The sequence below is a fragment of the Fragaria vesca genome, unplaced genomic scaffold, assembly GCF_000184155.1.
Source record: "Fragaria vesca subsp. vesca unplaced genomic scaffold, FraVesHawaii_1.0 scf0513160_u, whole genome shotgun sequence".
Taxonomy (NCBI): domain Eukaryota; kingdom Viridiplantae; phylum Streptophyta; class Magnoliopsida; order Rosales; family Rosaceae; genus Fragaria; species Fragaria vesca.
This window is the reverse complement of record NW_004443448.1, coordinates 1,166,978-1,190,355: the sequence shown is the minus strand read 5'-3', so window position 1 is coordinate 1,190,355 and position 23,378 is coordinate 1,166,978. Positions and strand designations below refer to the sequence as shown.

At 37.8% G+C, this 23,378-nt stretch overlaps 4 protein-coding genes across 4 annotated transcripts; 3 read left to right on the top strand and 1 right to left on the bottom strand.

Moving 5' to 3' along the window:
- The first annotated feature begins 1,317 nt into the window (after positions 1 to 1,317).
- Positions 1,318 to 2,513, top strand: LOC101310955 (glucuronoxylan 4-O-methyltransferase 2-like). Its single transcript, XM_004310036.1, has one exon. It carries the CDS (start codon positions 1,376 to 1,378, stop codon positions 2,201 to 2,203), a length of 828 nt encoding a protein of 275 aa, XP_004310084.1. The 5' UTR covers positions 1,318 to 1,375; the 3' UTR covers positions 2,204 to 2,513.
- Positions 2,514 to 9,385: 6,872 nt separating this feature from the next.
- Positions 9,386 to 10,460, top strand: LOC101310665 (glucuronoxylan 4-O-methyltransferase 1-like). The gene has a single exon (XM_004310035.1). It carries the CDS (start codon positions 9,456 to 9,458, stop codon positions 10,272 to 10,274), a length of 819 nt encoding a protein of 272 aa, XP_004310083.1. The 5' UTR covers positions 9,386 to 9,455; the 3' UTR covers positions 10,275 to 10,460.
- A 1,588-nt stretch (positions 10,461 to 12,048) lies between these two features.
- LOC101310375 lies at positions 12,049 to 13,676 on the bottom strand. Its single transcript, XM_004310034.1, has 3 exons — positions 13,437 to 13,676; positions 13,252 to 13,344; positions 12,049 to 13,156 (listed from the first exon to the last, which is right to left on the bottom strand). The coding sequence occupies exons 1-3, from the start codon at positions 13,482 to 13,484 to the stop codon at positions 12,230 to 12,232; spliced, it is 1,068 nt and encodes a 355-aa protein (XP_004310082.1). The 5' UTR covers positions 13,485 to 13,676; the 3' UTR covers positions 12,049 to 12,229.
- An 8,166-nt stretch (positions 13,677 to 21,842) lies between these two features.
- LOC101304353 lies at positions 21,843 to 23,078 on the top strand. The gene has a single exon (XM_004310170.1). The coding sequence runs from the start codon at positions 21,843 to 21,845 to the stop codon at positions 23,076 to 23,078; it is 1,236 nt and encodes a 411-aa protein (XP_004310218.1).
- The last annotated feature ends 300 nt before the right edge of the window (positions 23,079 to 23,378 follow it).

The following is a 23,378-nucleotide window of genomic DNA, read 5'->3' as shown; positions in this document are numbered from 1 at the left end:
TTGTATAGATAGGATTTATAATACAATTAAGATTACTAAACCATCAAGGTTTTGGAATCCTATCTGCATAATAAGTATTTTGCATAAAAATCCTATATATTTTTGGATGTTATATGCTATTTTATATATATATATAAAAAATTAGGGGCCCAACTCTGAGAGTTCGACTCAGGCCTCAAAATCTCAGGTCCGGGCCTGACTCTATGCACTCGATCACTTAAAGCATCTCCAACAGCTTTCTTATTTTCTTGAACTTCTCAATTTTTAGGAATATAGAGCTTTTTTTAGGTCTAACAGCTTCTCCATCATATTCCCCAAAATAGGGATGTAGAAGAAATAAAAGCTTTCATTCCCCAAATTTGCAGCAAAGTCTTTATTCCCTAAAATTAAATTTTCACGTGCTCCAACAAATTCAAGACAACAATAGAATATTTGATTGGGTATTTTATTGTTACAATGAAATATATAATGTTTTTTTGTTATAATTAATAATGATATAATATATTTTTTTGTTGTATTAAATGCTGAAATCTCTAAAATGGAGAAGCTGTTGGATTTTAAGCATAATTTTTTTAGAGATTTTAGCTTTTGCTTTCCTATTTTAGAAAAATTTTAGAGAAACTGTTGGAGATAGTACTCTTATAAGTAAATGAAATGCAAATAGTTTTCACACTGAAGTTAGAAACTTCTTCCCCAATCGTATAAGATAGGGAAATTGCATAAGATAGGGAGGGAGGTTATACCAATTATGTCCCATTCAACCACCTCTCATTGATCGGGGGGCTCTCTTTCAGCACCGAAAAAGTAATCAGATTAATCATCAATGCATCTAGTTTCCTTATATTTGAAGAACATTGACCAAAACGAAGAACCGAAAATGAAAACAACACGACTACACCGTCTCTTATACTTCAACGAAGTTCTTTTTTCTATTGCCACCCGCCATCAATTCCTCCACCGCAGGACAAAAAGTTCACTACTTTGCCATATGAAAGTCCACCTTCATCTAAGTTGAATGCTCTCCGGTGGCGACAAGGCCGGTAAGATAATGGTGGATTCCAGGAGTCAAAGTAATATGAGTACCGCATGGAAAGGTATCCTAAGGATTATGGTAGGGGAATTTAAACCCCTACACGTGTCACCTTACGAGTAGCCATCACAAAGAACGTGTCGAGCATTTGTGGAACTTCTGTTGACAAAGACAAGATTCGCGTCTTTCACTGCGAAAATGACAAAATGTACATGTCAGTGACCCAAAAATTCTTTGTATTGACGTCTCCTATATGAAACGGATCCCCGAAAGCCTTCTTCATTCTCTCAGATCAAAAACACAAACACATTCTTCTCCGCTCATTTCCTTCATCTTGGTTATTACATGATCGACATGAAGACTCGCACAAACCTAAAGAGCTTGTTGGCCGCCGTTTTGGTGTTCTTCCTCGGCGCCGCCTTGTTCATCTCCAGCCTCACCGGAACAGGACCCTCCTTCCTCTGCTCTCTCCCTAATCTCATTGACGATTATCACCCCACGGCAACACAGCTCCAGGCGGTGCTCCACTACGCCACTTCATCTAAGACCCCGCAACAATCGCGTGCCGAGATCAGCGTCTCCTTCGACGTCCTTAAATCCCGGGCGCCCTGCAACTTCCTCGTCTTCGGTCTCGGCTACGACTCGCTCATGTGGGCATCGTTCAACCCACGTGGCACGACATTGTTCCTTGAGGAGGACCCAAAGTGGGTCCAGACCGTCCTCAAGGCTTCACCGGAGCTAAGGGCCGAGACCGTTAACTACCGTACGCAGCTGAAGCAGGCGGACGAGCTGCTCTCATCGTACAAATCCGAAGCGACGTGCGCGCCGTCTGAGGCGGTCTTACGTGGCAACGAGCGGTGCAAGCTGGCGCTGAGCAACCTGCCGGAGGAGGTGTACGAGAAGGAGTGGGACTTGATCATGATCGACGCGCCAAGGGGTTACTTTCCCGAGGCGCCTGGTCGGATGGCGGCGATATTCTCGGCGGCGGTGATGGCTAGAAGGCGGAGGGGGTCAGGTGCGACGCACGTGTTCTTGCACGATGTGGACCGGAAGGTGGAGAAGGCTTTTGCCGAGGAGTTTCTCTGCCGGAACTTCCTTGTTAAGGCCGTCGGGAGGCTCTGGCATTTTGAGATTCCCTCCGCTGTTAACGCCACCGACGTAAGTTTCTGCTGAAATGCGCCACCGACTGCTAGTGTTGTACTGTTGTTAAAACTTAGAACAAAATTAATAAAGAAAAAGAAAAGAAAAAAATGTTTCGGCATAGCATAGCATAGCGGCAAAGCCATAAGAATTGAGAAAGATAGGTCATGGTAATAATAGGTTTAGGTTAATGGGAGAGATAATTAGTGGCGATGTAATGTTCCGGTGAAAATAGTCGTACTTTTTCTCAAAAGGTTAACGGTCGACTGGTGATTTTGATTTTCGGACTTTTCCAACTTCTGTTTCAACAATTGATTGAGTGATTGATAGAGTTTGTGTTCGGCCTGTTCTAAGTGTGTAATCAATCGAATACGTTGCAACTTGCAATTATGATTTTTTTTTGGGAGGGGTGTAAATTTTTGCGTAGGAGGTTTCAATCCATTGGTATTCTACTTTACGCTCTCTAATTTACACTCAATTTTAACACAAGCAAAAATGGAGTGTAAATTTCAATTCTTTTTATTTTTTGGCTCACTGGCTCATTACATATAAACAGGGTTAAAGACATGAGAATGATGAGATTCGTGGGCTCGAAGTAAATCCCATGAGAAAATTAGAAGGATCATACACGAAATCAATCTCCATCTTGACACTAACAAAACTATAGTTGTCACAATTTAGAGTGCGATGATGATCGATCTTGGCATCCCAGTAGTGCAGAGGTTCGATCTTGGTGAATCTACCCTAACGTAACCACCTTCTGATCGATCATTAGCTAGAAGTAGAGCACATCGTTGGTTAAGCAGTGATTAATTAATACATCTATCTCAAACAAAAGAACACTAATCTCTTGCGAGAAACACGGCCACATGACTAGCAATTTAGAAACACATCGATCGTTGGTTAATCAGGTGATTGTCTATTAATACATCCGCTTGCTGCATTTGAAGATAGCTGAGGAGTACTCCACAGTACCTCTACTCCCTGCACAATAAAGAAAATGATATATAAATATATATCTCAAGACGAAAAGAAAAATACAACTTAACAGTTGCTACTAGTAGAAATTGTTGTTCTTACTAATACTCGTTTCCTTGGATCAATGGATAAAAGCTCTTGCAACATTCTTTTCACCTCACTGCTGTCAGTGACAGTGAGCGACTTGGAGTAGTTCCCTTCAGCAACAAGTAATACTGTAACCTATCAGCAAGTAAAAGCAAAAACAAGTTGATGACCCTTTTTTCCTATGTAAAAACTTTTTTTACTATGATATTCAGTCGACATCTGAAGTTGATCAAAAGTTTTTAATTACCGTAATATTGTCATTGTGCGATATCGATCTCTGGCATGGCTTGCTGTGCTTTGAGCTTTTGTATTGTCCACATTGAGAATGGTCTCTTCGTCATATCTTACCCTCTCTCTTACAACAAGTTTATGATATAATTCTTGCGCAGCCGCTCTATCAAAGTTTGTAACCACCTACAATTAAGCAGTGATACGCATATATATAAATTAATTAACAGTTCCTTGTAACATCCACATAGTCTCTGTTTTAACTTGATATGCATACGTATCTAGACACGCTTCAGCAAAAGCCAAAAACCAATCCAATTATATACAATATGCGGTGAAATGTCAACATTAAGAGAAGTCGACCAAGACCATCCAAAAGTTGGTAGGGACACGTGGACATATATATCAACAAAAATGGTATATGATCCAAGAGAAATTAGATATAAGTTGTAGTTAAATTAATTCAAACATAAATTTAGAGACTATTAATGTTTAGAGGATGAATGAGATTAATTCACTCACAGATGTGTAACCGGAAATGCAATAATCAGGTTGCCGAAGTAGAGCTATTGCTGTATCTGTAACCAAGTATTTTACCGGAAAATGAAATCATAAGACCTGAAGGAAAATATAGCTCTAACAAAAAGTAAGGCCTAGCCCTTTTTCATTCAACTCACCTCTCAAAAGATATCTCAAACCCTCAAGCGATTTTGGTTCTGCAGTTTCAGCGATCCGGTTAAGATCCGTTTGCACTGTTTCGGCAGTGTTCGACAATTTAACCTTCAGGAATACCAGTGAAATGCATGAACAGATTAACTAATAGTAATAGAAACAATATTTTGCAAAAATACAGTCCTATATACCTGAAGCTGGAGCTTGACAACACTTGTTTGACCTATAGAGAGAGAGGCCAATAAAAGATAAAAGCCACCACAGAAAGATCAATGCACTCTGCACACGATTGGGGAAAGGCAAAAAATACACCGAAAGAGGTTAGCAGTCCCAGAATGGTTCATAGAATACGTCGTAGGTTTTAGAATTTTCAGATTTGTTGTACGAGGTGTTGGATGTCCACCTTGCCCCAACCCGACCAACCGGAGCAGCCAGGGCTGGTGAGTTTGGGGTTGTACATGAGTCACATGACTAAGAAACCCAACAGCACGGCAGCCGTTGCCGGTTTCCTCATTGCCTTGAGACACTTTTCCCATAACTTACTCATAAAATTAGGGTTTGCTGCTGCTGGCCGATTATCATCTTTGAAAACATTGAGGCACTGAGACAGAGAGGGATGGTCTGATTTAGAGTAGTGGGTCTTCTCGGCGGCCAAGGAATATGCTAGGACTAGAGCAAAGCAAGGTTGATAGCTAAATGGTTTTGATGGGAAGAGGACGAAAAGTGCGTAAGAGGGTGCTTTGCCTCAATTTCAATGGGCTGGCTTCGATGAGCAGCGCAGTTGTTGCCATGAGACTTGTAATTAAGGATAGCAGAAGCTCTGTTAAGATTTCATCATACTACAACAAATCACAAATGTATATTAGCGTGGCGGCCACAGTCTCCTTCTGATTTGCCGGTGTTTTGATTTAGACCTGTTTTTTACTTTTTGGGCTTATTTACAGTTTACTTTGTGCTTCTCCCACAATCTCTTAAAATTCATTCCCCGTGTTTTAAGTTGAATGCACTTCCTCTATGAGTCCTAGAAAGCTCCGGCAACACGCCGACGTGGAGGCTCCTGGGAAGGCACCGTTTAAACGTCTCCGGTGGCGTCAAGGTATTACAGAGGTGGTCAATATGTGTTGAACCCTAAACCCCGATCGATTCATTATAGAGTGACACAGTACTAGACTACTGTTGAAAAGTAAAGAAAAGAAGAAGAGAAGACACATAGAGAATAGTTAGAAGGAGGTAGAAGTCTTCTCATTCATTCTCATTAGCCTCTTTATATAGAGGTAGAGTTTACATCAGAGTACATAACTAATGAGTAATTACGTGGACAGCCACATAGATTATAATATTTATAACACTCCCCCTTGGATGTCCACCAATGAATGATGAAATTAGACGCGCATAATGTTGTCTCGTTAAAAACCTTACCTGGTAAGAAAAACCCAGCGGGAAAAAAATAACCCTGGTCGAAGGAGAAAAAGAGTGCAACGCGCATATATCTTAGGTAGCATACTTCTAGATGCTCCCCCTGATGAGAATCTCCCCCTGAACGTTGCAAGCTTCATGCATCGTAAATAACGGTTTGATTTGTCCATCACTAAATAACGGTTTGATTTGTCCATCACTAAAGTGAGACCATGTGTGCTTTGCATATAGGGGCTCATCATCAAATTTTAAACCTGCAAAGTTGAAATAATACCAACAGAGCTAAACAATAAATGGGTCTTACCTCATTAAGTCATATGACCTAATTCATACACTAAGTAATAGCTAATCAACATAAGCTAATTGACATTAAAGCACTGAAACATCGTCATGGCGTATCCAGCCATACACATCAATATATTTGTGTACTGATACGTCTCATATAAGCTCTTCAAGAGTTCTAAATAATTCATAACTTTGAAAGTTAGAATATGTAGCAACATAACGATCATAATTCGAATTCGATTTTGTGGTCTAATCATAGTACTCATTGAGGTAATTTTGATGACGTTAATTATAATGGAATGAGTATATATGAGCTAGCTTTAGACTATTTGATTCCATGAATTAGCTTCAGGCTCTCTCAAGTATTCATAGATCGAATTACATTAGAATCATTCATGTACTTGAATCCTTTAAGGATTTGACAAGCGATACGTTTGTAATGACACTTCACTTCTGGGAATTTGGTTTATCAATGTGTCTTTAAAGGCCCTCATAATATACGATGACAACATGTCATAAGTCTCTCGTCCATGTAACACTGTACTTATAGAAAAGTATCATTCGTACAAGGGCAAATTCATAATCTCATGTCTTTTGTAGACATCAAATCATAGTGATTTACTTTCACTGTGGTAAATACCCTTTTGTATCTGTAGGGTTAAAGGTCAAAGTATCTCATCACGTTTCAAATATTTAGTTTCATTGGAATTGCCTCTTTCCAATTTGGCCAATAATATGCTTTGTCGACATGCATAATGAAACGTGGTATAGCATCGATTAATACAGTTCTTAATGGTCTTTGGTAGCTACCATTTGTAAATTGTCATAGATGATCATCATTCATAGATCCCACACATTCTTATATGCATGCATTTTTGATATTGGGTACCCATGCCACTTCTTGGGCAAATATTGTCACTTCTAGGACAAATATTATCTAGCGAATGTGGATCTTTTACTTGTAATATCATGTAGACCATTAGAGGATCTGTATAATCTTTCTTTTCCAGGAGCTTAAAACTTTAGACCTAGTGGATACATTCCACTCAAATTCACGTTGTTATTCAAATGACAGTAGTCTTATTCTCCCCAGAACGGCGGGAAGACTGTCTTATTTTGACCATGCGTAAATACGCGTTTAAAGCTCTATCACTTTCTTTCGAGTGAGATGTTCATTGGCTAGTGGCGAACCAAAACCAAGTTTGAGGTCAAGAACATTAAATTCATATGTTAACGAAGACTCTATTCTCTAATGGCGTACCTACAACCTTTGTATGTGTAGCCGTATTAGAAACTCTAACATTGTATCATGACATTCTTTTCAAGAGAACCATGTCACTTGGATACATGTTCATCCCACAAATCAAATGGGGTATAAAGTATTTGAGTTAATATAGATGATCTCATAGACTTTGATCCATGCTAATGCCTATGCTTTTAGCATATACGTTTGTCAAGATCTTTTATCAAATCACTAACTGAGACATTTCTCAACATTAAAATGAGAAGGTGGATAAATAACTCTCACCACTCCACATCGTTCTTCAGGAACAATCTTTCTCCCCCTCATGCCATGAAGAGTGTCTCATAAGGTGGCAACGTAATTGCAAAGAGTATACTCATACTCGTGCATCATAAATTTAGACCAATAGTTAGATATTACTTATCTATATTGATTGCAATATGACTCCCCCTCAAAACTCCAGGTTTGAGGTTGGCAACATTAAAACTTCAAGATAAATTGTCCAAATATATATACTCGAAACTTAAGACTCGAGTCTACACGGTTAGAACTCCAAGTTCTAAGGTGGAGTGGACAACTGGGTCACACTAATTTGTATTTTGTACTCAAAGCTTCGAGTTCGAACTTTTACTATTAGAACTTCAGGTTCTACAATACAATATTGAAACTTCTGGCTCAATATTACATACATTCAAAATTCATATCTTCAACATATAGGGTTGTTGGCCCGTATGAATAACAATAAAATTTAAACAATAAGTACAGTAATGAATTTGCATAAAAAAATAAGAAAACTGTAAAGAGCGAAAATAAATAAAGTTTACATTGGAAACTTCCGGTTCCATAAATGAAGAAAATGCACAGAAACTTCTGGTCTCGTTAACTCCATCAAATATGATCATCTTGTTGCTCTCCTCTAAACGCAAGGACATAATATCAAAATAACGTGAGGAACTTCAGGCCCTCATATGATTAGGAATCACAATATGTGGTTTCAATGATCATTTTATAACTTTGAGAAACATCTGGCTCTCGTTAATTACATAAGCTATTAGAAACTTCAAGTGGTAATTTGATTGTAGAGAGACTTTAGGCCCTCCATAATTTGATCAAGAGACTTCAGGCTCGATCTTCTTGCTAATACGGATATCATGCTTCACATATTAGCACAATTGATCAATATGCGATCAATTAAGAACAAGAGAAAGACAAAATTGAACTCAAGAAAATATATATATTCATAAAGACCGATCAGCAGATATAGTACATATATTTGATAGATATCACGGAAAATTTGTATCATGGTTGCAGCCAATTGATCAGTATGCAGTAGAGGAAACAAAGGACCCATTTACCAAAATTGATGAGAGGAAGAGATTGTATATAGCAAGATCTATTAGTATTGTGTTGTGTATATATGTGGAATGCTCGTAGATCATGTGTTATGGGCAAAACCCAAAAACAAGGTGCACCATAAACTCGTCGATCATCATAGAGTCTAATAAATATGAACAAGGATGTGCTTGGTTAGCAGATCTAGAGCTAGCGGAAGAAAAAAAAATGAGAATTTTAGGGTAAAATAATACGTTTAAACACAATTGCAAGATAACTCAAAGTAACTAGCTAATATGAATTAAAGGCACTACAAAAGGTTATTAAACAAAACCCTAATCGCAGCAACCAAAAATCCCAACACCCAAAGCAAAAGAGAGAATGATAAAGATTATTTGGGTAAAACAAAGTATATATGCCGATCATGGCAATAGAATAATTGAATCATCTGAGTATGAACAATAAACAAATCAAACTTATAGATGAAGAACACGAGTGAAGAACAACAATTAAGTTGCACCGTGTAATTTTCAGATCATCATCGAGTATAGAAACAAAGAAAATTTAGTGTAGGAAATTCAATTTTGGGTTTGTAGGATTTGGTCGTTATCAACTCAAATGTAGAGTCATGTTGATAACGTGTTGAAAAGTAAAGAAGAAGAGAAGACACAGAGAAAATAATTGGAAGGAGGTAGAAGTCTTCTTATTCATTCTCATTAGTCTCTTTATATAGAGATAGAGTTTACATCAGAATACATAACTAATGAGTAACGGCCACGTAGATTATAACAACTACCAGATCGTAGATACGCGGCATGGAAATGTATCTTAATTATACATGCCACAGGAGTACACGTGTCACTTGATGAGTTGCCTTCACCTGATAAGAAATCTTGTATTTTTGTCCCGCCATACGAAACGCAGTTGAAAAATCTCTGTCTAACGTAACGGCGTAACCTTCTTCATTCTCTTCGCTCATTTCTCTCCTCTAAAATTCTCACAGATCTTCCTTTCATCTTCATTTTCGTTTCTCTTACGATCGAGATGATGACTCGCACAAACCTAAACAGATTGTTAGCCGCCGTTTTGGTTATCTTCCTCGGCGCCGCCTTGTTCATCTCCAGCCTCACCGGAACAGGACCCTCCTTCCTCTGCTCTCTCCCTAATCCCATTGACGATTATCACCCCACGGCAACACAGCTCCAGGCGGTGCTCCACTACGCCACGTCATCTAAGACCCCGCAACAATCGCGAGCCGAGATCAGCGTCTCCTTCGACGTCCTTAAATCCAGGGCGCCCTGCAACTTCCTCGTCTTCGGTCTCGGCTACGACTCGCTCATGTGGGCCTCATTCAACCCACGTGGCACGACGCTGTTCCTCGAGGAGGACCCCAAGTGGGTCCAGACAGTCCTTAAGGACTCGCCGGAGCTAAGGGCCGAGACCGTTAACTACCGCACGCAGCTGAAGCAGGCGGACGAGCTGCTCTCCTCGTACAAATCCGAAGCGGCGTGCGCGCCGTCCGAGGCGGTGCTACGTGGCAACGAGAGGTGCAAGCTGGCGCTGAGCAACCTGCCGGAGGAGGTGTACGAGAAGGAGTGGGACTTGATCATGATCGACGCGCCAAGGGGTTACTTTCCCGAGGCGCCTGGTCGGATGGCGGTGATATTCTCGGCGGCGGTTATGGCTAGGAGGAGGCGGGGGTCAGGTGCGACGCACGTGTTTTTGCACGACGTGGACAGGAAGGTGGAGAAGGCTTTTGCCGAGGAGTTTCTCTGCCGGAAGTACCTTGTTAAGGCCGTCGGGAGGCTCTGGCATTTTGAGATTCCCTCGGCCACTAACGGCAGCGACGCACGGTTCTGTTAAAATGCTTCAGCATCAGCTATATTTTTCTTTACCTTCTGTTTGGAAAATAAACGAACGTTTCGACATAACCATCAAATTAAGGTCCTGCAGGTGGTCTTTCTTTCTGCTGCGCTTTACCCCAATTGGCCCATTTTTACCAAAAATGAAATTACAGTTTTAGGTTAAGGACCAAGGAGAGAGATGATTAGTGGCTATGTAACTGTGCGACTTCTCAAAATTTAGACCAGAGATTTTTTTTTTTATATACAATAGACCAGAGATTTTGATCTTTGGACTTTTCTACTTCTCTTTTTTCAACTGTTGGAGGTTCGATTGTCCTTGATTGATTAGTTAGGTTTGTGCTTGGCAGGTTAGGCTTGTGATTAATGGGTTACCCTAAACATAGGGTGCGTCTCCTGACAATCAAGGAGAGGGAATGAATTCTTAGGAAGTCTTCAATCCTAAGGGAATGATTCAGTATTAATGACTTAAGTCAATTTCCCAAGTCTTATTTCTGGTAATTAAATAATATCTTTTCGATCGTAATATTAATTTTTCCGTTCCTCCATTTATATATCGAATAATTTTGTAAATTTGGGTTCAAATGACTACTTTGAAAGTTTATGGAAGCACATTGGTTATTCCAAAATGCGTGAATTGACAAATTTGACGGAACCATTGCAAATTAATCAAAATATAATCTAAGAGAATAAATTGACATAAAAATAGATATAGAATAGTAAATTACCAATTATGCCAATAATATGAGAGATTAACATTCGAGGTGTTGAGACAACAACCATGGTGGTGACGGTGACAACCATAATAATGGTGTTGGTGAAACGCCTACTCATTTCCAATTGTTTTATGACTTATTGCATGTCCTCAGTTGCAATTGAATTATTGATGCTTCATCAATTTCAAACTCTTGTGTACAAAGAGTAACAAAACACACAGCTTTGCTCCTGCTATCACTTGTCATTTGTGCTTATGTCGGTATATCATGCTCATTTCTACCCAGTCGTCCATTAAGGACAGTCAATGAACACTCGATGCCCTAATGTGCATTTTCCATTCCCACCAGTTTTACAAGTTTAAGATGATCAAGTTTCTGATCTTGTGTATCAATAAGTTCTTAAGGATCTCAAGTGTTATCCCATCTTTAATTAAGTAACATACTCAAGTATAGGATATGAGAAAGAACTTTTGCTTAAAAACGACTTAATTTGGGCATTAACTACTACATTTAGATGAATCAATTTGTATTTCTTGTGCACATCCTCATATAACTTATGAACTTTGATGAATACGGTAAAATTATATTCGTACTTTTGCTGGTTTTTAAATTTCATCTTGTATGTGTTAATTCAAACTTCAAATCTCAAAGGTTATTGATCAATAAGTGGAATCGTAAACATATGCTTTCCTTTTCTTGTAGTAGAAGAATAAGAAATCCAACAATATACATGACAAGTACCATTACCTCTATGTTGTAAGGAACAGTTCTCCTTGCTCCTACGTACCTCCTCTAACTAGAAATCTATTCTTCAGGTGATCAATCTCACATGATTTGATTAAGTCCTAACACAACTAAGGTTATTAGGGTCATGATTGATATTTTTAACAAATAACCCACCAAGTTGTTTAATTTAATCATGATTCTGGCTAGCTAATTGGGTGCCAACCGCAGACAAAAGAGGTCATGGAAGCAAGTACTAAGCAACAGTTATAGTAGGTATAAAAAGACACATTATTCACAATCAAAGTAAAGTACATGATCAAAGACTGTTAGGTTTTCAATTGAATTATTAGTAGGAAAAGAAATCTACCGTGCTCCACTTAGAACAGGAACAAATACAATCCCATTACCAGGAGCCAAATAGATCGAGTTTACAGGAACCAGGAAAACAAAATTACAAGCAGTTTTTATATTTGAACATCAATTATTAGTACTTAGAAAGAAATATATGATGAATCTAGGCTGGAGGTGCCATAGTATCAAATGTCTTTCTCCTAACCAACAAGCAAGTGATACTAGATGGCTGGGAATGTGTGTTGTCGATGGTGCACAGAACGAAATCCGGGCGATACATAGCAAGCGCTAGCCGGTCCTCCCCTAAATTCAGACCAGTTGCATCAAGAAGAACATGCCATGAATTCCTATGAGCCTCAGAAATCCAATGCATAGAGTATTTAGTGTCATTGACTGTGGCTGGATATGAGAATAGTCCCTTTGGACTATGCTTGCATTTTCTCCTAAAATACTGGCTAAGTTGTGACCCTTTTATCCTCAAATCCAACCAAGTTTCTGGAGCTGAAATGACCCTTGATTCTTTCTTAGTGGCATACTCCCTTATGGAATCCAACTCTTTATTGACTATGGTCATGTAGTAATTTCCCTTGAAAAAAGGGTAACTCTCCCCAATCATCACCATAGCATCTTTGTAATTTGCCATAAAGAGGACTAGATAGTCCTCCTCTGGCAAACCACAATGCTTCAAGGCCCTATTCCTGGCTTGGACTTCTGGGATTGACACAAATGTCCCTTGGAATGAAGATTTCTTGGTGAGGATGTCTAGGAGCTTTGAGGGTTCCATTTGGGTTCTGTCAAGATCAGTGTGGTTGCTGCTGAAAGAGAAAGGGGAGAGCTCTTTGTTCCTTGGGGACTTGTTGGGAGTTCCTGACGACTCTTCACTAGTATTACTGTCAGTTTCTACCTTTTGACTATTATCTCCTTCTAAGTCCACTAGACCATTGCAGTACTGTGGGTACTTTGCAAACACATATTGCTGGACATAGAGCATCTCACTAGGTGTTATTGGACCTGACCATCTTAGGTCGAGGCCGCGGAGGGTGGATATGGCTTCTGCTATCAAATGAGCTGGAAACATAGTATTTGCCTTCTGTAATAACCAAGTTTAACATAAAAAGTCAATTGACACACCTAAACTGATATCAGACTTGTTATCAAAGATATTGGCTATTATATAGAACTGACCTTGATGACCATGCTGGTTGGTCTACCTTCTTGGTTTGGTGATTTTGGTGAAGAACCTGAAGGAAACTCTTCTAGTTCTCCTTTAAGTATATCCTGTTCAATCAAAATGGATGCTTAGGAATCAAAATTTGACAAAATTCACGGATGAAACTCTTTGAAATCAGAACAGGAAATGATATGCATACCTTGAGTTTTCCATTCATGATGTCCTTTTCTTGTATGTTTCTTCCCATGTCCAGGATCAAGAGAAGAGGAGCAGGGGATTTTCGAAAGCACAAATGGTAGAAGTGAAGGGTAGCTAACCTTTTCTTATAGGGACTTTGATGTTATGCAGGGTTTGATTAAACATTGAATATTAAAGTTAACTATAAAACCTTGTAGACAAAGAGAGAGACGCCAGCAAGTGATGAAAGAAACAGTACCCCACTGCATTAGGATATGAAATAGTTGTTCATTGAATTATAGTCTCTCTATGACTACCTCAGCAAAACATGAATCATTATGGTTAATTTACTTACTAATTAAGATTGTTCACACATGCATATCTAATTATCTATCTAGTTTAAGGATCCAAATTCTGATTTTCAAACATTAAGAATTACCAAAGTTTTGGGCATCTAATTGATGGTAAAGTTTGGCAGATCGATAATGAAATTGTGTAACAGTGAAAATCTGAATAACCCTTAAGGGTACGTAAGTGTCCATCGATCCGAGTTGCATATAAAGATAAACTAAAAGGTTGGCGACTACGAAATGGCAACAACTAGCATATTAGTTATATACAGATGCCAAAATCTAAAGTCATCAATGGAGAATTATATACCAAGGAGATGGTGACTTTCTTGAAGTATGCATTTGAGGACGTCATATTACATTGGTACAGTATCGTTCATTTGGGAGGTTTCTGGTAACGCAGGGAGAAAACTTGAGGGAGCTGTTGGGAATCTTTTAGAAACTGATAGAGACTGGTAACGAAGTCGGTCTAAGACTGGGGTTTTGAACTTTGAACCCAGAAAAGAAAAATTATAGGAAGGGTGGGAAGTATGAAATAACAATTAGGGAAGTCCCTTTCAATTTTCCACACATAGAACCAAGTCGATCCCCAACTAGACTAGGCCTCCATTTTCATGGGGTTTTCGTGTGACACAGTGCCAGTATATTCTTAATGAACAACCAAACTATTCTGAAAACACTATTAACATTAGTTTAAAAAGAATTATTAGGGGGCCGCTAAACATAGGTGTTTGAGTCTCGCCAAAAAAAAAAAAAAACATAGGTGTTTGAGATAAAATGATTACAGAACAGTTCAGTATGTAGATGATCTAGTTAATTTAGAATCATTTTAGCATTGGTCTCTAATGTTTGTAACCCTTCATTGAGCCAATGACTTCAATGAACTTTTGATGACAATGTCAGATTAGGCGCAAATCTTTTATCTTGTATATTTTTCTCTATTAGTGAGAGACAAATTCCTTCTATTGATACATGAGGTGTGACCATTTTCAAATGTGACATAATATCTCTAGAACAATGTGCTTCTAGGTAGGAAGATTTCTTGTTGCATTGAGATAGTGTTTGAATGTTTTAATTTGCTTGATCGCAAGGCCTATGATGGTAATGTGGGGATTGAAATGGATATTTGATACACTGCATTGTGATTTTCTGTTTAGAGTCCTTAATAATTTTGGGTTCTTTAATATTTTCAACAACTGAATCATTACTATTCTTAAGTTGGTAAGGTTATCAATTTTAATTAATGGTTCTCCTCATGGTTTTTTCTCTTGTTCTCGTGGTGTGAGGCAAGGGGATCCTCTTTCTCCATTATTATTTTGTCTTGTTGAAAAAGCTATAAGCCGTGGTTTATCTATATTACTTGGTTCAGTTCAATTGAAGCCTATATCTTTTCCTAGAAAATGCACTCCCCCTTCACATGTTTTATATGCAGATGACCTTATTGTTTTTGTCATGGGCGCAAATTATCTCTTAGCAATTTGAGAAGGTTTTTTGACCGTTATAATTTAGCTAGCTTCTGGTCAATATATCAATACAGAGAGAAATACTTTTTACCTTGGTGCCAAGTATCATCTTAGGCAGGTGCCAATTCAACGAATTTTAGGATTCCGTGCAGGTCGATTGCCTTTTATTTATTTGGGTGCCCCAATTTTTTGTGACAAGCCTAAGAGGTGTCATCTTCAAGTTATTGCTGATAAAACAAAATCAAGGCTTATGGGTTGGCATGGACGACTTCTATCTATGGCTGGTTGTACTCAATTGGTGCAATCAGTTTTTCAGAGTATGTTACTTTGTAGCTTTTTTGTGTATCAGTGGCCAGTGTATCTTGTGAAGAAATTAACATCATGGGCATAGAACTTTATTTGGTCTGGTAATATAGGGACTCGAAAGATTGTCACTATTCCTTGGGCTCAAGTTTGTGCCCCGAAACTAGAAGGATGGCTTGGTATTCATGATCTTTCATCTCTTAATTCAGCTGCTATTCTAAAGTTTGCTTGGGATTCTTTTTCTTCTCATTCTCAATGGGGAGATTATGTTATGTCAAGGTATCCTATTTTATCTACCTGCAAGCTGGGCTATCATAAATCTTCAATTTAGCCAGGTATTCGGTCAGTTGCTTCTAGTTTTAGATATAATTGTCGATGGTTAATTGGGGATGGCAAATCTGTGTGTTTTTGGAAGGATAAATGGTTTCAGGCTTTGGAGACTTTAGGTATCTCAAATCGATCATACTTCAACAACCTTCATGTGGCAGATTTTATTTCACATCATTCATGACAACTTCCTCTCTTCTTTTGCCAAACTTTTCCGCTATTGACAAAGCAGATTTCAGACTTGGCACTCCTTATTGATGAGTATTTGGGAGCCCTATACCGACGGTGAGTTAACTTTTTTAGTTGGGTATGAAATTTTGAGGCATCATCAAACTGTTAAAGATTGAGGTTCTAATGTATGGCGGTCTTTCATTCCACCTTGTTACTTTTTTTTTGTTTGAAGGATTTTATTTGATCAGGGTCTAACTGATGATTGAGTGAAAATTGGCAGGACACTTGTTGTGACTATTTTTCAGCTTTGCTATTGCTCTGGTGAGACTTCATTGTATTTATTTTTACAATGCTTTTTTTCCCAACGGGTCTGGAGATGGTTATTGGCTGCTCAATTTAACACTTTTTTTATCTTCTTTCGACTCTCTGTTAGAATATTGGGAAAGCTACTGTCAAAAGCATTTCTCCTCACAGCTATTTAATTTGTGGATAGCAGCTGGAATGTTTACTTTCATAGCAATATGGAAGACTCAGAAGAAGCTAAGGTTTGATACTCGATCCCCTAATTTCTATACAATGTGTTGCTCAATTATGGCATGGATTCGGCAAATTAGTCCTTTTGCTCCTAGTCGTTATAGGGGTGTTCTTGATGCCCAATTATTGACCTCTCTTGGAGTTGCTCCTAAATGTGGTAAGGCTCCCAGAATTCAGCATGCCTTATGGTAGTCACCGATTATCCCTTGGATCAAAGTAAACACTTACGGTTTGACAAAAGGCAATCTAGGTCCATCAAGTTTTCGGGGTGTGTTTTGTGATACCTCAGGTGGTTTTTTAAAGAGTTTTTGTTAATCACTTGGATGAAGTACTTCCTTTTATTCTAAACTTTATGATGTTATCTCGGCAATTAAAATTGTTCATGATAGAGGGTGAGTCTATTTATGGTTGGAAAGTGATTATGCTAGTGTGGTAACGTGCTTCTCTTCTAGGACTTTTTCTCCTCCATGGAATTTAAAAGTTCGTTGGTACAATTGTCTTTCTATAATCCGTCAAATGAACTTTTGTTGCAATCATATTTTAAGAGAAGGAAATATATATGGTAGCTGACAAGATGACAAACTTGGGGCTGTCAAATACAACATTTACTTGGTATGATAACCCCCTTACTGAGCTTCATACGTTCTTACAGGCGGATTAGTTGGGTTTTCCAAATTATCGGTTTTCATAGTTGGAGGATTGCCTGCTGGTATTTTATGGTAGGAAAAAACAATGTCAATTTGGTTTGTTGTTTTGTTTGCTTTTGAAATGGTTTTTGGCCTAGTCCCCCATTCCTCTCCTTTTATTTTCTTTGTATTAGTAATAAAAAATCTAAGAATTGAAATTTGTTTAGTCCTTGTGATTTGAAGTCAATATTTGTTTAGTCCTTATGGTTTTATTTTAATCTAAATGGTCCTTAAAGTCACAATTTTTCATCCAAATGGTCATTCCGTCAATTTTCTTAGTTAAATTGCTGACATGGCCTAGGACCATTTTGTGAATTTAAAGACCATTTCAGATTAAAATAAAACTACAAGGACTAAACAGATTAAAAATTATGATTTTAAGGACCATTAAACCATAAGAACTAAACAGATGTCGATTTCAAACCACAAGGACTATACAATATTTCACCCAAAATCTAATAAGGGACGTCGTGCGGTGGGTTCCCAGTTGTAGCGGTTCCTTTCGGGGTAGAATGAGTGCTCTGTCACCCAATAGACTGCTACAGAGGAGTTGATATCGTCTTATCCTTATTAGAAAGTTAGATAATTAATTACAAAAGACCCCCCCCCCCCTGAATTATGAGGTCACTTTCATTTCGGTACCTAACTACTAAAATCTTGTGTTTACATACCCGAAGGGGCGTTTTCTGCTGACGGGGTAACTGACTGAGGTATTACCTTGTCTAACAGGGAGAAAACGACCTTTTGGGTATGTAAACGCAAGATTTTAGTAGTTATGTACCAAAATGAAAGTGACCCCATAATTCGGGGGGTCTTTTGTAATTAATTCATAATTATAAATAAAAAATGTGACATACCCTTCAAAGAAAAAGTAGCATCTCCAGAGTATAGTTAAATTTATTGCTAAATTTATCAACATTTAGATTTACAATAGCAATTTTTGAACTTTTGCTCCAGCAGTATTGCTAAATTGTATACATTAGCTAAGTTTTAGTTAATTGTCTCTCAAAGATTGATAAATTTATCAATTTTCTTTATCAATTTCTAAATTTATCAACTTCTTAAGTATACTGCTGGAGCAAAGATTCATTTAAAAATTGATAAATCTCTAATTTTTTTCAATTTATCAATGCTGCTGAAGATGCTCAGCTTGGTACCTAAAATTAGCATTTATAATGATATACATTATTCGCTTAATTGTGTGACCATACAACGGCCAATGCACTTCTCCATGAGCACATACACTCTGGAGTCTTGGTGCAATGTAATGATATCGATATACATTATTCGCTTAATTGTGCCGAGTACAAGCACTTGAGCTACCCAGAATTTCTCTGCTCTAGGAGATTTTGGAACGTGAATCCATGCAACACAAAGAATCTTGTAGGTATTGCTTATACAGTTATACTATCAAACCCCATATCATTCCCGGCCAACATACCTTGCTTGTGAATATGGTACCACAAACTTACTGAGCAATTTTGTGACTGTGTGGGAGCCTTAGAATTAACTTCTCCCCGCGCGATCGAATAGGATTGATCAAGAAGCTGATGAGTGCATGATTGTCCCAGTATTTGATGCAAAACAAGTTGCAGAAAACAAAATGTAAACACTGTAAAAGGTGGGGATTGGATGACTGCATCTTGCATTGAGGGGGAGTAGGTGGTATATGAGAATCAGAATATATCAAATAGAAAATTAGAGTGCAGCGTAACAAAATAGGGATAGTTGGGTATATATGCTTAACAACATCTTAGAGACACATCGGATCGATGCGACAAACTGACTTTACAGCAGGCACTCTGTTTAGGATGTCCACCAGGAGTTCCATGGGTAGCTCCATCAAGTTCATCTTTTTGTGGCTAGCTCTTCATATTGTCCGAAACCAGAAGCTGCAACTTCATGCATGGCTCCCATGCAGCCTCACCATGTATGTGTATGTCTATGTGTATATATACAGTTTTTATCAGGTCTAAATATCTTTATTTATTTAAAATGTACGGATTTTGCCAATAAAACTACTTTCCGGTCATATTTTTCGATCATAGCTAACTAGTCTTGGGTTTTCATTATTTTCTAGGTTTTTTGGGAGCACACGAACATGAGTTAATGTTTTTGGTTGTGTTGATAAAATATTATAATTTAATTTTATGTTAAAAAATTTGTATTTGTGATTTGATCACTCATTACACGTACTACTTTCAGTAAATTAATTAGATATACTATAGTGAGTCTTTAGGTTTCACCGACTAAATTTCTTAAATATAAAATTCGATCATGTTTCAAACAAAATATTAATTCATCCCGATATAGAGAAATATTAATTCCCTTAATTCAATTTTGTATACAAATTCGGACCTAATACACATGAAACCACAAAACAAATATTTTTATTTATATTGATAAATAGTACCTAAATATTTATTTTACTTTCATATTTAACAGAAAAATTAACTGAAGTATCAAACTGTCTAACTGAGCATAACTTGAGGTACCAAATACGTCTCCTCCGTTTCCGAATTTGAAAACATCGGCACTATTGTATACATTAGTATAGGATGACAGTCAAGGCCTCAAGGGTTTGAAACATGGGACGAGGCTTTGATTTTTCCGAATAAACCCGCCGTTGCCTGGCCTAAAAAATTGTAAGACATGTTAAGGCCTGGCCTGAGCCCGTCAGTTTTGGCAGGACTTAGACGAACCCTAGGATGACTAGAGACCTAATTTTTCATGCTCCTTGTGTGTATGGTGGACGCCCAGACTATACGTTCCTCTACTTTTGGGAGTAATACCATCAAATACTAAGTTCTTCTAAAAAAGATCCTTCGGGGGGTGTATTGTATTTGGATTCATACAGACTTATTTTAATCAATTGACTTTTTGAAAAGTCTATAGACTCTTTGAAAAGTTCATAGACTTTCACTGATTTCTTAAAACCATCGATTTTTAATCACAGACTTTAACTGATTTCTGAAATCTACAGATTTCATATGAATGACTTATGTAGATTTCTTAATACTTACAGAGTTACATAAAAGGAAAAAAAAATAAAGATGCAATGACAAACACATAATGACACCGATTATAAGTTTAGTGCTCATCTATCTAATTTCAATGCATACCGTTGTAATATTTGATTGAAATACATAAACATAAGTAACAAAAAAAAACTATATTAACTTAACAATATGCATACTTGTACGTTAACCAAAGACACATATTCTAAAGTGGGACATTAGATGTTCACAGTTTAATTCATGTACACTAATATAATAATATATGATCATGTGGTTCTAATATCAAGAGTTAGTATATAACATTTAGGTTATCGAGGGTCCCAAGCATTACAATTGAAATACAACAAAATATTAACATTCAAAAAACATTGAAAAGAATAGGTAGAATAGAACATTGATAGCACAAAATATTATAAAAAAGAAAAAAAAGATGATGTATTGTAGGATCAACCTATTCACATGTAAAGAGAAAGTCTATCGTAGACTTTTCCAAATCTTTGCTCTAGTGGATGGAAAAATATTGGAGTTTGGTGTGTGTAATTTACACTACAAAGTCCACAATTATCCATGAGTTATTAATTCCATAAGTATGAATGATTATTTTGAATACATCTGAACTTCTATTCTAATTTTAAAAAGTTTTAATTGAATACCTCTGAACTTTGGTGAAATTTATAATGATTTTTTAAAATCTAGTTGAATACACCCAGACTTTGATAGATTTTTAAAAGTCAGTATTGAATACACCTAGACTTTCAAATTCCATAGACTTCTTTAAAACTTCCACTAATTCCATATACAATACACCCCCCTTCATTTTTTGAAATATATATCGTAGATCTCTAATTTCTTGCACTCCGCTGATGATGGATTAACTAAATTGATCTGGTAACAAATATTGGTGCCAAGAACAAATAGAGGGTTCAAGAGAGAATTTGGATACGAATTTCTTCAGTCACTACAGGTTAGTTTCTTTAATTTCAATTATCTGTCTCTGCATTTTCTTCTCTTTAACTACAATTCACAGTTGACGAGCTATAACTTAAACAAGCTTGGTAGGGTTTCTGATCGAATTTAGACAACTTGATTTGAAAGTATAAGATTTATCTGGTATTTATATATATTGATGCAGATTGGAAACAAGCTATCTAGCTAGAATGGACTATCTGTTATTGGGTAAAGTAGGACTGGCGTTAGGTGCTTATGCTTTATACTGCTGCAGAGGATATTTGAGAGGAAATTTAGCAGATTTAGATATTAAGATCATCAGGTTCATTAGAAGGAAGATTTCTTACCGGGTTAGACAGAAATTGGCTCAAGTTGCCCTCAGAATTTTTCAAGTAATATTTACTCACTACCGCTTGTCAAGAACGTTACTATTGCTCGGCTGCCATAAGCTCAGAATGATGATCATCTCGAGCAAATTACGAAAACAAACCCTAATTGATTCAGAAGAACGACAAGCAATACTACTCCAATTCCCAGGACATATCATGCTTTTGATTTTAAAACGGCTCCAAATACAAGATCACCTTCGATGTCGAGCAGTATGCCGTCCTTGGAGAACAATTATTGATATGGAGATTGCTTCGAAGCAATGTAGTTTTCTTACTCCTCAGCTTCCATGGCTTATGCTCTCCCCTAATCTCTTTTCTGCTGAAGACCACTGCCTTTTCAACCTCAGTGATTGGAGGACCTACTATTCGTACTCATATAGTAGTAATATGAAAAGGTTGGATTGTGTTGGGTCAATTGAGGGATGGCTATTCATGGTGGATAGTGCATTGTGGCGCCCGGAGGATTTTATGAAACCTTGGTCATTCTACTTGCAGGATCATCACTCTTTTGATACTGCCTACTTCCTCTTGAATCCGATAACCGCTACTCGAGTTCTGCTCCCATCAACACCACAGTCCACCTTCCCATGTGGCTGCGAAAACGGACCTGGCTTCGTCTTGACTAAACTTACTGCCTCTTTCACACCAACAAGCTCAAGCCAATATTGCTTTTTTGTGGCCAGCATTTGCATCAACGGACATGTCTGTATATGCACGCCAGCTGATCGATCGTGGACATGCATTGAGTCTAACATACATGTTCATGGAACTCGTTATCAAGATATAGAGATAATGGATGGGAAATTATATGCTGCAACGATAATGGGTTTTGTAGTGTTGTTTGACATCCAATTCCATGATGGTGCCCCTCTTACTTATAGGGCTGACAGAGTGGTTACCTTTGGTCCCGGGCCACTTACATTTAGGTACCCCTCCTTTACAAGGACAAGGGTATCTTTGTACGTGACTTATGTTGGTCAAGTCATGTATCTAGCAAACGATCCTACGACCAAGGAGTTGTTCATTATTACCCATTTGGTTCATTCTAGTGACGAGCTTACTCCAACAATTCCTTGGGAGGTCATCGCAGGCACTCATCTCAATATTCCCTACAAGACAATTCAGTTTGGAGTGTTCAAGCTCAAACCTGATGATCCTGATCCTCAAATTTCACCTGTTTTCGACCTTGGTGATCGGATATTGTTCGTCAGTAGGTCTGGTTGCAAAATCATGCGCGCCACAAGTGATGCCCTTAAGTATAATCCAAATGGAGATCAGGCGCAACTTCTTGAAAGAAATCGTATCTATTTTGCTTTCGACGATTTTTGTGTAGAATCAGCGTCAAGTGAACACGAATTTGGGATGTTTTCCTTGGCAACTAAGAGAGTTGAGTTTTTCCCCTGGCCTTTTCTCAAGAACAGTTCTTCTCGAGTCCGCTTCAACTCTCGACCAGTCTGGTTCACACCAAATCTTTAAATTTGGAGCTGTAAGTGATGATAATGTGAGTTCACGTTTGTTCTCTATGTTCTTGCTTTTGCAGCTCGATCATATCGATTTATATGTTAAATTGCAAGAGACGTTGTCAAGCAGTCATATATACATGATCGAACTGAGTGGTCTAGACATCATAGTATTAGTCTATTTACCTTTGCAAAGCTTCAAATGACTTGCGCTTTTATCAACACACATTCATATGAAAGCAATATCACTGACATGATATGTCTGTTGCAAAATAGCTGATGAGGTTTGTGCTTTTGCCATTAGGGAGTCCCGGTT

Coding starts and splice junctions, on each gene's coding strand:
- LOC101304353 (XM_004310170.1), top strand. CDS start 21,843: ATGGAGATTGCTTCGAAGCAATGTAGTTTTCTTACTCCTCAGCTTCCA.
- LOC101310665 (XM_004310035.1), top strand. CDS start 9,456: ATGATGACTCGCACAAACCTAAACAGATTGTTAGCCGCCGTTTTGGTT.
- LOC101310375 (XM_004310034.1), bottom strand. CDS start 13,484: ATGGGAAGAAACATACAAGAAAAGGACATCATGAATGGAAAACTCAAG. Junction 13,345..13,436: donor TCATGAATGGAAAACTCAAG/GTATGCATATCA, acceptor TTGATTGAACAG/GATATACTTAAAGGAGAACT. Junction 13,157..13,251: donor CAACCAGCATGGTCATCAAG/GTCAGTTCTATA, acceptor TGGTTATTACAG/AAGGCAAATACTATGTTTCC.
- LOC101310955 (XM_004310036.1), top strand. CDS start 1,376: ATGATCGACATGAAGACTCGCACAAACCTAAAGAGCTTGTTGGCCGCC.